The sequence below is a fragment of the Cardiocondyla obscurior genome, linkage group LG19 (assembly GCF_019399895.1).
Source record: "Cardiocondyla obscurior isolate alpha-2009 linkage group LG19, Cobs3.1, whole genome shotgun sequence".
NCBI lineage: Eukaryota > Metazoa > Arthropoda > Insecta > Hymenoptera > Formicidae > Cardiocondyla > Cardiocondyla obscurior.
This window is the reverse complement of record NC_091882.1, coordinates 2,104,893-2,118,627: the sequence shown is the minus strand read 5'-3', so window position 1 is coordinate 2,118,627 and position 13,735 is coordinate 2,104,893. Positions and strand designations below refer to the sequence as shown.

The window sequence follows — 13,735 nt, the reverse complement described above, 5'->3', positions numbered from 1 at the left end:
GTCGCGCTGAATTTGAATTTGTGCACTTTCAATGACGCATGCGCATAGCGAACACTATTTTATTTCTGCTCGCGCGCGATTCGGAAAAATAATGATATTAATATTTTATTACGATCACATTTTTATATAATTACATTTACATTAGGGATTATTCTAATGGCTAGAATTTACGTACAACGTTACTTTGTATAATTCCAACATTTCTATACAGAAATAGAAAGCACTTTGTACTTTTAATATGTTCAGATATAACGCATAAAGAAATATTTTCTTTATTAATTATTTTTCGAAAGCGACGGCGGCTTCTTTTATTTTATCGAGTGTCTCGGGTGTCGCTTTACAATCAGATCGTACGAAATTTATTAGATTTTCGCGAACCTCGCGGTCACATAAATGGAATATCTCTATTAATTGTTGAGAAGTACAAAATGCGACAACTTGTAACCAGTATTTATTTAAATAATTTAAAAGATCGATTGTCAGCTCTTCGGGATCTAGATCTTCCCTTGAATCTAATTCTGGAACTAATATATATACATATTGTTAGACAAAAAGAAAAGTAACTGTGTGCACTATTCATAATTAAAATGAAAAGGAGTTACCTGTTTTAAGAGAAAAAATTATAAATGCAATAATGCTATTTATTCTTGGCGGAATACTAACGTCAGAAGACTGAAAACATAGCAATATGCGCACAGCATCATAAATCATGTTGGCGCCTAGTTTATCGATTGGATATAAATTATGTGACTTTTTACATGGTTTCAATATTTGGTACATAATTTCCATTAGCTTCGAAAATCTCTCGTCATTCTCGTAGTCGTCTTCGAATTTAAGTGAACCTAATTCCATTATGGCAATTAAGACTGTCAACCAATGTTGAGCAAATGACCATTCGGAATTATTAGTTTTGTTCTTAGATGTTACCTGCACAAACGATTCTAGCAGTGCAGGAATCAAGCAGTCTAACTTAAACAGTTTTTCCAAGAAACTGTTTTCATTCGGCAGCTTTATCTCAGATATAGAACTGAGCAGATTCATTGCACTTATTAGTAAGTCATCTGCAACAGAGATTTAAGATTATATTAATTATTAAAAAAAAAAAAAAATTCTGTGCATTTAGATATGTACCATTAGTTGAACTCTTTAACATAAAAGTTATGGAATCTCCAAAAAATTCACATTCTGTAAGATGGGCTACCCAATCTGATTGAGGATTTTGTTGGATTTTCCACACAATTAATTGCAGGATTCTGATAAGCTGAATCAATGTTAACGAATCATCAGATCCTAAATGGTTCAGGATTTGTGTAACTAATTCTTTGTCACAGCATATTGTATCAATAGCTTCATCACTACAGCATACATTGCCAATAATACCTAAAACTCTTTCCTGAAAATGTAATTATATTAATTAAAATAGCTAAAACATATGATTGATTAAGTTTCTATAGAAATTAATTACATGGTATAATAAATAAATCATACAGTCAATCGTGGTTCATCTGAAGTTGTCAGTATGTTTTTGGCTATCTTAGAAAAACCACATGATAAAAGACATGATACAACTTCTTTATCCATACTAAGATCCCATAAAGTACAAAGTTGCTCTTCTAATTCTTCAGTCCAGCCATGTTTGTCAAACTGAAATAAGTATCAAATATTTTATCTTACTATAAAGTTTTTAAGAATATTCTAATTAACCTTATTGCTAAATTTTATTTTATAATACATTATTATGTATATTGTAAATGCAGAAAGAATAATTTTTATTTATAAGAAATTACCTCACATAGAGACATCAGAGTGTTGATTATCCATTTTTTACTGCACAAGTTATTACCCACTGCATCTCCTCTCAAAATTTCTAATTCTTTCTCACTGACATCCTGCGAGTCAATCATGTTAAAAATCTGTCAAGTACTTTACTTCCAGTTTCTGCCTTTAAAATTTTCATACAATTATCTGAAAGATAATTATACTTTAGGTTAGAAATATAAAATTCTACATAAAAGTAGTATATTGTTAAAAATTACCTAGGTGCGAAAGGAAAGCAGTCGTGAAAATAAGAATCAAAGCTTTTTCCGCAAGAGATCGTCAATTTCTGATCATCTAAATCGTTTTAAAAACACAGTGTTTAACCTTATAATAGCAGAAATGCTTTCAGTGGCATCAAAAATTAATAGTCAAATTAGTTTTATCGGTACTTGGCCCAAGTGAGCCTTGTTTAATTACGTGTAATTCATTTTATATTAATATCAATTAAACAAAAAACTAAACGTACACTGAAAGGCAAGTATGGCATGTGTTTCGGTGATGGTGGTTAGCGTACGTGATCTTGCCGTGGTGTGCGTCGAGTCTCACACGAAGCACGTGTGTACGTGTGTCTGGAAAGGAAACGCACTTTACTATTCTCTCCGAGGCACACATGTACGGCGCTTTTTGTGTAACGACGCACACAACGCTAAGATCACGTACACTAGCCGCCGCCGTCGAAGCAAATGCTATAGTATCTGTCTTTCAGTGTACGTACAATAAGTATATTAAATTCCAAAGTATTCTCAAAAATTAAAAAATTTACAAAGAAATATTAAATAAATTTACAAATTAAAATGTATGCAATTTTAAATAAAACCACTTTGGCTGCAAAACTCTCTTCGTAAAATATAAATTTTTTGTTGAAAATTAATTTATTGTATTTATAAAATGTTTACGAAGAAAATAAATGTAGAAAGTATGTATAATTAATAGAATTATGAAGTAAGTCTTGAAAGAAATATTAAGCAAGTTTTTAAATCTTAGTTCCCAAAAATGTAACATTTTATTTTCAATCTTAAATTATCTTTTGAGATTGCTTAACATTGGTGTTAATTAGAGACACTAATATTCAAAGATATTAATGTCTGATTGCTTAAAGATAAAAAGATATTCGTTCTTTTTTTTGAAACAGTAATTAGATCATTATATAAAATACAATAATATACTTAGCAGAAAATATTGATAAAAATACGACATGTAATTTCATATTCAGATTATCGAAAAGATATGCGCGCAATATTGAGTTTTCGTGAATTAAAACTTCAATAAATATTACATTGTTTCATGTGAAGAATTACATTACGAATTACAATTACATGTTCGTTCTACACATAGAATTATAAAATTTATAAGTAACAGTTTTTAACATCTCAGATTGAGTTAATGATTAAACAATGATTTAACATCTTCAAAATGTATATAATCTTGCACCAGCAAGATAAGAGTATTGGTAAGTAACTTATCTTGAATATCACACCAATAAGTTATTATTAAAAATATATTAGGTAATATATTTAAGATAAAATTGTTTAATGGAAAATGAGTTGTTTCCTTTTTTTTTAAATTATAAAGCAATCACACATATACGTGACATTTACATTTTCATAGATGTATTTCTGTACACGCAAGTGAAAGAGAGCATGGACGATATTACTACAAGACAATCTGTAGTATTTCCATTGGTACTTGCATCGTTTGATCGTCAACAAGAACGATATCGAAGTATTTCATAAACAGCTCTAAGCTATCTTCCACCTAAAAAGCAAATTAATAAAAATTAGTAATATATAATAAATATATCAATGAAAGACCTTAATTAAAATATTTACATGTTCGTAAAGAAATCCAATTTTTATGACTGCTTTAGTATTTGTTATTCCTTCTACCATATTAGCGTCGCCGATTGTGTCACCCATTAGCAATACATTCTGTCTTTTTTGTAGCATTTCTAGACTATCTTGTCCTAGTGCACACTCATTTTTATTTGACATATGTATAACTGTTTCGTTCTTAAAACCATCCAATTTACTTCCATTATACTTGAGAAAATTCGAAATTATTTTTACATTATCGAATAAAGCATTGTGGTATCTCAAAACAGCTTGTACCATATCACCTAAACCAGCACTAAATACTATAATCGGCACTCTTGCTTCATGAAGTTTTTTAAAAAACATTTCTGTGCCATCACGTAAGATATTGTCAAACTCTTGTGCAACTTTCTCTAATTCATGAGGATCAAACTCAAATCCTTTCAATAAATTTTGAGTGGCATTCATCCACTCTTGCATAGCATCTGACTTTTTGTTCAGAGGCATATTCGGATCTATTTCCATAGGTCTGTATTTGTTATAGAGATCCTTAGCTGAGTCTAAATAATGCTGTGGCAATTGTTTGCATTTTCGGAACATGCCTAAAAAAAAACTGAATGTTAGTGAATTATAATTAAAAAGTACATTATTTTCTTCATTAATTTTTACTTAATAAATTATCATTTACTTACCAAAGCTACTGAGCACATGTATGCCATTGATATGCTGTTTTGTAATGGTTAAATCAAAATCTGTAACCAGCTATATAAGTGATTTCATAGATTAATTGAATGCTGAGTCAAGGGGGTAATTAAAAGGATGTTAATACAAAGACACACCTGTAAATGGCTTGCGCCACCTTGTCGTATTAAATTTAACGTCTTCAGGAGCGCGGTCTTGTCCCTGATATAAACATGCCTCGACTTTAAAGCGGGAAACTGTAAATAAAAAACGTATTTTGCAACATCGTTGAAAAGACGGTGTCACTGATCGAGAAAATTATTTTTTACTCACCTCGTCAATCGTGAGTTCGTTGTTCATCGTTGTCGGCTTCGCGAAATACGCGTGGAAGCTTGATGTCTGATAATGAGATCGGTTCAAGGCTCAAGTCGTTTCCTTGTTCCCCACAAGCCAACGTGCTCAGCACGTTGTTACTAACCTATAACGACCAATCACGAGAGAACGCACGTCCAGATATGTGACACGTTTCATCGAGTGTCCTGTAATATGCGTTTATCTGGCGGCGCGAATGTTGAATTACATAAATGTCATTAGATAAGATGTTTACTTTAATAAAAAAATTAATTTGTGATCCCTAGGTAGAAATGTCAACGTGATTTTAAAATATGCTGAATTCATTTGTATCAAATTGACTACAAACATGACTAAAAAATATATTTTGGTATATATACTGTATGTACAATAAATACAGAGAATGTATTTAATCTGCAATAAATTATTTGCTTTTATTTTGAAGACGTACGGCACGCAGGAATTCTTGAAAGTCTTATTATAATTATATTTCCACGCACTGAAAACTCGCAAATACTCCGACCGTGATTTTACTAACGCGGAATTTACTGAACACTCGCGCGTTTTTTTTTCGACACTGCTCTGAAAAGAAAATCCTGAAAAACAAAAGTTAGTAGACTTACCGATCTGCATACAGCGGAGTTGTAAAATTCTGCCGGTGGCTGTAACAGAAAAAGAATTATATTAATGTAGACATGAATTATAGTTTAAAAAATTAATTTAAAAAAAAGTTAACATTTTTATTTAATAAATATTTTATTAAAAGAATTTATTCTCACCTAAAAGTTGCTCCGCCGATGCAGGATGCCTCCTGAGCCTGCTCATCCTCTCAGATGGGACGTGACGAGCCATCCTTCCTCGCACAAGTAACTCGCGAACGCACTCCCGTAAAAAATAATCGTACAAAAAACGCCCGCATACTTTTCGGAACTCCCGAAACGACCGACGAACCGGCTGCGGTTCGTATTTGTTAGAATTTCGGCGTTCGGCACTTTTTCTCACTGCTACAGCGGAGTTCCTCTTGATCTGTAACAGATAAATGACAAAATTATATTATAAATTCGGAATGTAATTCGGAAGGAAAGCTGATACTACTTACCCCTGGGTTGCTCCGCTGGTGCAGGATACCCTTCCTGGGCCTCCTCCTCCTCTCAGGTAGCACGTGTCGAGTCATCCTTTCGCGCCCTGGACACTCGCGAGATAGTCCACGACACTCCCGACTGTCTCCTCCCGACCCGTCCCGACTCAAATCTTCGAATTCGATACGAGAAATGGGCTACGACGCACGGATGCCTCGACATTTTCGTTTCGAACTCGAACCGCGTGCTCGTCGTGTCCTCTAGCAGTATGCAGCAGCACGTGTTGCAGTCTGTTACCAACTTGCTATCAGGCGATCGATGGAGCGCTGTGATTGGTCGGCGCGCTAAAAAAATTAGGCGTCGACCAATCACAGCGTTTCACTAGAAAAAGGTACACGATGATAAACCGTGTTAGAAGACACACGTGGATATCTCGACGTCTTCGTCTTGAAATAGATATTGTCCGCGTGGCCAAGTATCCTTTTGTTTGCAGAAATAAGTCACGTAAGCCCGTTGCGAGCTCGCGATCAGGCGATCTATAGAGCACTGTGATTGCTCGGCGCGCTAGGGTTTTTTTTCACTTCAAACGAACTTTTTTTATATAAGTAATAATAAAAAAGAAGATCGAGAATAAAGTATACTTTCTGAAAAATTAATTGGATTTTTAATGTAAGTATGTATTAATATATTATATCGATTGTATCGCTTGGTGGAAAGCACAGTCCTAAATATTCTCTTTGTTCACTCGAATTACTTGTTTCTACTTGTTCCAGAGTAATTAAGAGATTTTAGAGCTTATTTTATTATCATTTCATCATCCTCGGACGAACGCTGAGCACTGAGTCTTTTATCTGTATACTTCGTAACAGGTTGTACGAAGTTGATTACAAAGAAGTTAATTGAATTGTATAATTATTTTAATTATTGGTCCAAATTAATTCTACACGTAAGAAATTGTTTCATACGTATGAGGTTACATGTTGGTGATATACGATAAAAGACTTAATTAAAAATATAAAGATTTATTATTTTGCCAGGTAAGGTTTGTTTGTAATATTTGTAATACTTTAAATTTAAAAAAAGAAGAATAGTTTTACAGTTATATTAAAATGCATTCCCATATGTGTGTGTAACTTTTTTTTCGATTTAATTAATTAAAATAATTGTAGGTAAAAAACTACAAGCTGAAGATCTAAGAATGATTTGAATATAATCTAATTGCATGTACATGTAATTTATATTGTTGCCATTTGTGGTTTTTATAACGTTTGGTGTAATTTATACTACTGCTTTTTACAGTAAGAAACCAGCAAGCACAAGATGGACTATGATAAATATTATAAGACAGACACTGATGGATATCATTTGCATTTTTATAACAAGCAACGATTAACTCAATTGGAAGTAGTACAAAAATTTGCATTTTTTGGAAAAGTTCAATATGTAAATTTTACAAACAATGGTAATGGACTTGTGTTTGTTGTATATAAGACCTTAGAAGAAACAGAAAAGTGTATAGAAGGGTTACAAGACAGTGATATACATTTGTTACCTGAAAGAAGTAAATTAAATAATTTAAGTAAAGATTCAGGTAACACAGATTTAAATCGAAAACAGAATGCTGGAAAAGATTATACAACTCGTAGAACTAATGAAAATAATGGTTCTAATGACTCAAATACTTATAATACTCATCATCAAAATTATATGCATAAATCAAATTCAAATATAAAGAAAGATAATGAATTTGATTCATCAGTTAATAGAAAAATGTTAGCACCTTTGAGACAACAAACCTGTATACAAAATAATTCCTTAGATACAATTGATTGTGAAAAATATTATAGGATACACAAAGACAACACTTACTGTGTACATTTTTTTAACAAGAAAAACCTTTCAACGTTAGAAATTAATGAAATATTTTCATCTTTTGGAATTGTTTTATCTGTACGCAGTCGTCCTGAAAAAAATAACTTTGTATTAATACGATATAAAACACACGAGGAAATAACACGATGTATAAAAGGTTTGCAAAATCATGACTTCATAACCTTGCTACCAGAGAAAACAAAAGTTATAGCTGACGTTAAGACTGATGAAAGAAATTCAAGTCAATTGCAAACGGAAAGTGCAGAAAATACCGAAAGATTATTGGAACAAAAGAAAAAATCAATTTACAATGAAAACGTTCCCAATTTAAATAAATTTGAAAATGCTAACTACATTTCAGACGTCTCTCATGATTCCAAACAAGGATATGGGTTTGATAAGCGCGAATATACGAGTATGAATCTACCAATGTCTAAGGAAAAATATTTAAAACAACGAAATTCTATCAATAGCAATGATTGTGATGAAGTAACAAGGAAAAATCAAACTGAACTATCCTCTTCAACAAAGACTAAAATAAATACCATTGCAAACAGGAATGCGCAAGGTATAGAGAATTGTGATGTACCAGAATTAATTTCTGACGAGGAATTTCAGTCGAATGATTCTGATCTGATGTCTGAGAATTCATCGTCATACATAACTAAATGTGCTTCGTCTAATGTTGCATTAATCATCCCAATGCAAGAAATAATTGTTGCTAACATTCCCACAGTATGTGGGGTGCATTATATCTTGCATTTATTTGAAAAGTACGATCCAATTTCAGCAACAATTGTGAAAACAATCTCTGAAAGTAATATACGTTATTGCCAGGTTTATTTTAAAACTGTACGAGATGCAAAGACTGTAGAAGAAGAATTTGATAATTTTGACTTATTTGGACATAACTTAATTGTTTTACGATCATCGGAATTAATAGATCAAATTGACTAAGTTCATAAAACTAAATTTCTTTTTATTAATTTGTAAATGCACACTGTTTACAACTTTTCTTTTATTTAGCATTGTTTTAAAAATTGATGTAATAATTTTCAAAACGTTGAAAAAGATTATAGTAGAAATATATGAAAATAAAAACAAGCATTCAATATTAAAAAATTGTATTTGATTATTGTAACTCAATGTTTTATTTACGTGTTAATATTTTTTAATAAAAATCCATTTCTGTATCAAGTAATTTCGCCTAATTGCAAATTTTCACAATTAAATTGTTATTATTTTTTTTTAATAATTGTTAACATAGTACATATACAAAACATGTGTAGTTTATGAATAAAACCATTTCTGTGAAATCAATTATTACAGTAATAATTATTATAAATGTGCGAACAAGTATTTTAAATGTCAAAATTATATTTTATTATTTTATATAAATAAAAAAACTAAATAATAAAGCGTAAGTTTTTTCATGTAGCCTTAAGAGAATTTTTTTAAGAAAGCTAATAAAAGTTTTGTTTCTTTTTTTTTATTGCACGTGTAAATATTAAAATAAAAAATAAAAATGAGTATTCCAGTTCTATTATCTTTGTACTCGAAGACTACAGACCTAAGGCGACATAACCTATGTCGAGTGGAATTATTTACGTTCGCTTTAAAGGTACACGTGAGTTCAAAGGAAAATGCATTTAACGATGTCGAAAGGTTTCAATAAAGAGAAAGCTCGTAAGATGCTAAAAGAAGAAGATGAATTTATTTCGCGTATATTATCAATAATGCCTCTGTCGACACGCGAATTGGGTGAGTATATTTTTACTAAATAATATAATTTAAACAATATTTAAAGAAGTACATCCTCTTCGTGACGATTAAAAGTTATTTTATGCTTTCTTTTTAGCCGAAAAAAATTATCTAGCGACAGAGGATAAGGAGCCTACAAAAAAAGGTTGTTTTTTTTTATTTATCTGAAAGTACAAGATGGTTACACAGGGTTTAATTTATTAACTGGTGTATGATTCTATTGTAACGATCGATATGTCTATATTTTAATGTGACATAAACGAGTAGTAATTAAAACTATAACTTGGCTGATAATTTCTGTTTTGAAAGTCTATGTGCTTTTTACTTATATAAAGATAAATTTAATCTGAAAAAATTGTCATAGTTTCTCATTATATTTTTTTATTACAGCTAAGACTTTAACTATATTAGGGAAGAAAACTAAAAGAGCACACACCTTTCAAGAGCTACATGCAAAATTGGATGAATTAAAAGGGGTAAAGAAATTGGATTATAAACAGAAACTTCTTAAAAAAACTTTGAAGAATAAAATTAAGAAAAAGACAAAGAAGGAAGAACGTTTTCGGCAAAAAAAGCATGTTAGATTAGAGAATAATACAACTAATGGTAGTAAAATAAAGACTGAAAATGAGGAGATACCGAAATTGCCAAAACCAAAACCAATTTTTAATTCAGAAGGGAAAATGGTATTCAGTAAATTTGATTTTTCTGAGATTGGGGTAAAGAAAAAATTACCTAAGAATCAGAATGACCCTAAAAAGATGTTACAACAATTGCATCAAAAAAAGGAAAAGTTAAAGCAATTAGAAGATTTAGGTAATAAAGAAGAAGCTGAAAATATTAAAGAAAAAGATGCATGGAAATCTGTATTGGCAAGAGCATCTGGTGAAAAAGTATGTACTCACACTAATATATTAATTTTGTATGAAACATAGTGTTAATATTGTAATATTCAGTAGAATATAAAGTTTAATTCTATTTCTATCGTTATTTTTTTTTTTTATTATATTCTGTATTAGTTGAGTATTTAATATTATATATTATATATTTTTTTGTTATATTATTTGTGTTTTTCACGAGATACGTTCTATATAAATTTATGATATTATTTATATTAATTTAAGTCTTTTCTATGAGTTTTTTATACTTATTTGACAGGTTAAAGATGATCCAGAGTTACTGAAACGTACTATAAAAAGAAATGATCAGCAAAAAAAGCACAGCACTAAAAAATGGAATTCTAGGATAGAAAACGTACAAAAATCTATGCAAGAAAGGCAAGAAAAACGACGAGATAATATTATGAAAAAGAAAAAGGAAAAGAAACAGAATAAATTGAAAAAGGCAGCAAAGAAAGGACGAGTAATATCTGGAATTTAGTAGTTGATTTTTTTTATATAGTTATAATTTGCATTAAATTTATAAAATTTATATTTTTAAGGATACCTTTCTAATTTCGTTTAATTTACTATATGCTTAATTATCGAAAGTTGTTATTTTCATTGAGCTAACAGGATAATTTATACTATATTTGTTAACCAGAATAAGTGAATATGTATAAAAATGTACATTTAACTACATACTCTGTAAAATAACGATGTGTATAATACATCCAAAAATAATAACTTTATTCATATAATTTCATGAATTTCCTTTTTTTATTAACACCTGTCATTATACCTATTGAATTTTTATCTTTTAATTCAAAGTAGTTAGTATTTAATAAATTTGTTTAATTTTGCTTAATTTTATTCTATTTTTTTTTATATATGGGCATATATATAGCACTATCGATTTTGGTAGTTACGAAATATTCCGTTTACCGAATGGTCTTGGCGCTACCGTTACCTCAAATACGAGAAATTCGAGGAGGTTAGAAAGATCGAGGAGCGGTCGATCCTTCCATCTTGATTTTTCCACATGGACGTGTAGTCGTTTTCTCCACGATTCGCGGTTTGTTTCGTTGCAGCCCCTTGTGATTTATATTACGATCTGGATCGTCTGTCTCTCGCAAATCTAAATACTCCGATACGACATTACTCCGGTAAGTAATAATTCCTTTAACACCGCGTTACCTTGTGTCGTCGATATGTTTCTGATAAGTCTCATGTGGCTTTTGAGTTTATATGTAAAATTATTCGTGCCAATACCACTGTGAGCTATATTTTTTCCTTCAATCGCGTCATAAATTTTATGGACTCACGTAGCAAATGTTAACAATCACGTAAGCGCGATATGTTCAGCAATTTTTGAGTATCAATATGATGTATGTAATATTGGTTAGAATTCTCACGTTGTACAGTAAAAATAGAGACCTGATGTGTCACATTTTCATTTTACTTTTGTCGATAATATTTGCAACGTTAATGTAACAATTACATTTATTATAATACACTTCTAACGTGTCGAAAGTACATAGTATGCCACTTAATTTTGTATTTAATTTGTTTCAGCATTTGTGTACATTTACTGGCTATAATAGAACTTTGTTTCTTGTAAGAAAAAAATTAATAAGATGACTGACAAATCTTTAACTGGTTAAGTATAATAATAACTATTTTTATCAATGTGCAATTAATGTGTAAAACATCAACTTATGCAATTGATTTTATAATTGCAGAAAAAAAAAAAAAAAAATGTTTGGATGTAATTTATTTATGGGAAATTATTTTTATATTTAAAAATCTGATGTTTGCACATATTGTGCAATATACTTACGTGCATTAAAATTAATACTCTTGTAAATGTAAGTGTTGCATAATATGATACAATTTGCAGAGATGCCAGTTGCACAAAATGAAGTCAAATCTAGTTGGGCAGATGAGGTTGAAGAGGAAGGTGGAGCGTTGCCTGCACCTACAGAAGTCTATGAGAATGGCTTTAAAATTCTTACCGAATACAAGTATAATCAGGACAACAAGAAGGTTAAAGTTGTACGCGTTTATAAAATAGAACAGCGCACAGTGTCGAAAACGATCGCGGTGCGCAAGAGCTGGGCAAAATTCGGCGATTCTGCTGACGACAGGCCAGGACCGAATCCAGCTACTACGGTCGGCGGTGAAGATGTCTTCATGCAGTTCATATCCAGCAAGGAGGAGGAAAATAAAGTGGAGGAAGATTCTCTGGATAAATTAAAAAGCATGGGCGATAAAGGAGTCGTCAAATGTCGTAACTGTAACGGCGACCATTGGACATCCAAGTGTCCGTACAAAGATACCGTTCTCGCTGGTGGTGAGTTATGTCACGGAAAAAATTCAGCTGCAAAGAAAAAAAAAAAAAAAAAAACTATTGCAAATAAATATATTATTACTTTTGTAAAACTCTAACTGTTAAATTCCTTTTTAGGAAAAGTACCAGACGATAAGAAGCCTCTCGTTAATACGGGAGTACCTGGTGCAATGGCCGAGCTTAAGCCACAGGGTGGCAAGTACGTGCCGCCCGGTATGCGCGACGGTGGCAACAAACGCGGCGATTCGATGCAGATGCAGAGACGGGACGACACGACTGCCATACGTATCTCCAATCTCTCGCAAAGTACTACGGATGCGGACTTGGACGAGCTTGTGAAACCATTCGGTTGCGTGGTGAAGCAGTTTCTCGCAAAGGAAAAACTTTCCAATCTCTGTAAAGGTTTTGCGTATGTGCACTTCAAGCATAGGAATGATGCCGCGAGAGCGATTTCCACTCTGGATGGTTACGGTTACGATCATCTTATTCTGAGTGTCGAATGGTCGAAGCCACAAGCTCCGAATAACTAAAATAGACTATTTATGCATAATTATGTGAACATTCTCTGATGATATCAGAAGTAGAAAAACAATAGTGGTCTGTATTTATGTCATTTAATTCTAAATCTAACATTGGGATCTTCGTTTAAATTTACGTTTATGTAATATCGTAATTATAATTGCGCAGCCATGTTCAATAATCTAATCGGAATAAAATAATTAAAAATTTCTACTCACCACATTTAGTATTAAATGTATGAATACAGAACCACAAATCCTATCTGTATTTTATATTACAAAAAAAAAAAAAAAAGTTTTATGCACATAAGTATGTAAGTATATAAATAAGAAACGTATAACATTGTATATCTACTATATAATTATATAGTAAATATATAATTAAAAATATAATTAAAAATGTAGTAAACAGAGAAGCTTACTCCTTATCAAAATTGGATCGTGTTTAACTAGAAATTAAAATATTTACTTCTGATATTGCGACTTGAATTAATAATTCAAAGCTACTCTGTTTACTTGCGCGTAAAATAATTACATCAACAGATAAAAGGATCCTACTTTATATTCCGAAAATCTTATTAAAAATCTTATTAAAAAAAAAAATGTAACATTCTTA

The 13,735-nt window shown here is 31.2% G+C and overlaps 5 protein-coding genes across 7 annotated transcripts; 3 read left to right on the top strand and 2 right to left on the bottom strand.

The window, feature by feature from the left end:
- Positions 1-76: 76 nt before the first annotated feature.
- LOC139110269 (protein SAAL1) lies at positions 77-2,415 on the bottom strand. Of its 2 annotated transcripts, XM_070669916.1 has the most exons (7): positions 2,285-2,415; positions 2,037-2,112; positions 1,788-1,965; positions 1,489-1,644; positions 1,132-1,393; positions 603-1,061; positions 77-524 (listed from the first exon to the last, which is right to left on the bottom strand). In XM_070669916.1, the coding sequence occupies exons 3-7, from the start codon at positions 1,902-1,904 to the stop codon at positions 280-282; spliced, it is 1,239 nt and encodes a 412-aa protein (XP_070526017.1). In that variant the 5' UTR covers positions 1,905-1,965; positions 2,037-2,112; positions 2,285-2,415; the 3' UTR covers positions 77-279. The 2 variants fall into 2 exon arrangements, with proteins under 2 accessions (XP_070526017.1, XP_070526016.1); XM_070669915.1 differs by having other exon boundaries at positions 2,037-2,415.
- Positions 2,416-2,798: 383 nt separating this feature from the next.
- Positions 2,799-4,864, bottom strand: Cn-iiib (cytosolic 5'-nucleotidase IIIB). The gene is made up of 5 exons (XM_070669404.1): positions 4,644-4,864; positions 4,469-4,567; positions 4,322-4,391; positions 3,648-4,231; positions 2,799-3,573 (listed from the first exon to the last, which is right to left on the bottom strand). The coding sequence occupies exons 1-5, from the start codon at positions 4,668-4,670 to the stop codon at positions 3,472-3,474; spliced, it is 882 nt and encodes a 293-aa protein (XP_070525505.1). The 5' UTR covers positions 4,671-4,864; the 3' UTR covers positions 2,799-3,471.
- Positions 4,865-6,156: 1,292 nt separating this feature from the next.
- LOC139110124 (protein PFF0380w) lies at positions 6,157-8,813 on the top strand. 2 transcript variants are annotated; one of them, XM_070669706.1, is made up of 3 exons: positions 6,157-6,409; positions 6,514-6,777; positions 7,040-8,813. In XM_070669706.1, the coding sequence occupies exon 3, from the start codon at positions 7,061-7,063 to the stop codon at positions 8,567-8,569; it is 1,509 nt and encodes a 502-aa protein (XP_070525807.1). In that variant the 5' UTR covers positions 6,157-6,409; positions 6,514-6,777; positions 7,040-7,060; the 3' UTR covers positions 8,570-8,813. The 2 variants fall into 2 exon arrangements, with proteins under 2 accessions (XP_070525807.1, XP_070525808.1); XM_070669707.1 differs by having other exon boundaries at positions 6,157-6,413.
- A 327-nt stretch (positions 8,814-9,140) lies between these two features.
- On the top strand, positions 9,141-11,012 carry Surf6 (Surfeit locus protein 6). The gene is made up of 4 exons (XM_070669716.1): positions 9,141-9,373; positions 9,471-9,518; positions 9,764-10,266; positions 10,532-11,012. Exons 1-4 carry the CDS (start codon positions 9,256-9,258, stop codon positions 10,751-10,753), a joined length of 891 nt encoding a protein of 296 aa, XP_070525817.1. The 5' UTR covers positions 9,141-9,255; the 3' UTR covers positions 10,754-11,012.
- Positions 11,013-11,249: 237 nt separating this feature from the next.
- On the top strand, positions 11,250-13,722 carry Eif3g1 (eukaryotic translation initiation factor 3 subunit g1). The gene is made up of 4 exons (XM_070669717.1): positions 11,250-11,417; positions 11,827-11,910; positions 12,152-12,604; positions 12,719-13,722. The coding sequence occupies exons 2-4, from the start codon at positions 11,889-11,891 to the stop codon at positions 13,129-13,131; spliced, it is 888 nt and encodes a 295-aa protein (XP_070525818.1). The 5' UTR covers positions 11,250-11,417; positions 11,827-11,888; the 3' UTR covers positions 13,132-13,722.
- The last annotated feature ends 13 nt before the right edge of the window (positions 13,723-13,735 follow it).

What these genes read in the sequence shown, in the direction of transcription:
- Eif3g1 (XM_070669717.1), top strand. Translation starts at nt 11,889, where the DNA reads ATGACTGACAAATCTTTAACTG. An exon ending in GACTGACAAATCTTTAACTG is followed by an intron (nt 11,911 to 12,151) that starts GTTAAGTATAAT and finishes TACAATTTGCAG; the next exon opens with AGATGCCAGTTGCACAAAAT. An exon ending in AGATACCGTTCTCGCTGGTG is followed by an intron (nt 12,605 to 12,718) that starts GTGAGTTATGTC and finishes ATTCCTTTTTAG; the next exon opens with GAAAAGTACCAGACGATAAG.
- Surf6 (XM_070669716.1), top strand. Translation starts at nt 9,256, where the DNA reads ATGCATTTAACGATGTCGAAAGGTTTCAATAAAGAGAAAGCTCGTAAG. An exon ending in TCTGTCGACACGCGAATTGG is followed by an intron (nt 9,374 to 9,470) that starts GTGAGTATATTT and finishes CTTTCTTTTTAG; the next exon opens with CCGAAAAAAATTATCTAGCG. An exon ending in TAAGGAGCCTACAAAAAAAG is followed by an intron (nt 9,519 to 9,763) that starts GTTGTTTTTTTT and finishes TTTTTATTACAG; the next exon opens with CTAAGACTTTAACTATATTA.
- LOC139110269 (XM_070669915.1), bottom strand. Translation starts at nt 1,904, where the DNA reads ATGATTGACTCGCAGGATGTCAGTGAGAAAGAATTAGAAATTTTGAGA. An exon ending in CTCTGATGTCTCTATGTGAG is followed by an intron (nt 1,645 to 1,787) that starts GTAATTTCTTAT and finishes TACTTATTTCAG; the next exon opens with TTTGACAAACATGGCTGGAC. An exon ending in AATTTTTTCTCTTAAAACAG is followed by an intron (nt 525 to 602) that starts GTAACTCCTTTT and finishes TATATATATTAG; the next exon opens with TTCCAGAATTAGATTCAAGG.
- Cn-iiib (XM_070669404.1), bottom strand. Translation starts at nt 4,670, where the DNA reads ATGAACAACGAACTCACGATTGACGAG. An exon ending in ACATGTGCTCAGTAGCTTTG is followed by an intron (nt 4,232 to 4,321) that starts GTAAGTAAATGA and finishes GTTTTTTTTTAG; the next exon opens with GCATGTTCCGAAAATGCAAA. An exon ending in TTGGATTTCTTTACGAACAT is followed by an intron (nt 3,574 to 3,647) that starts GTAAATATTTTA and finishes TTTGCTTTTTAG; the next exon opens with GTGGAAGATAGCTTAGAGCT.
- LOC139110124 (XM_070669706.1), top strand. Translation starts at nt 7,061, where the DNA reads ATGGACTATGATAAATATTATAAGACAGACACTGATGGATATCATTTG.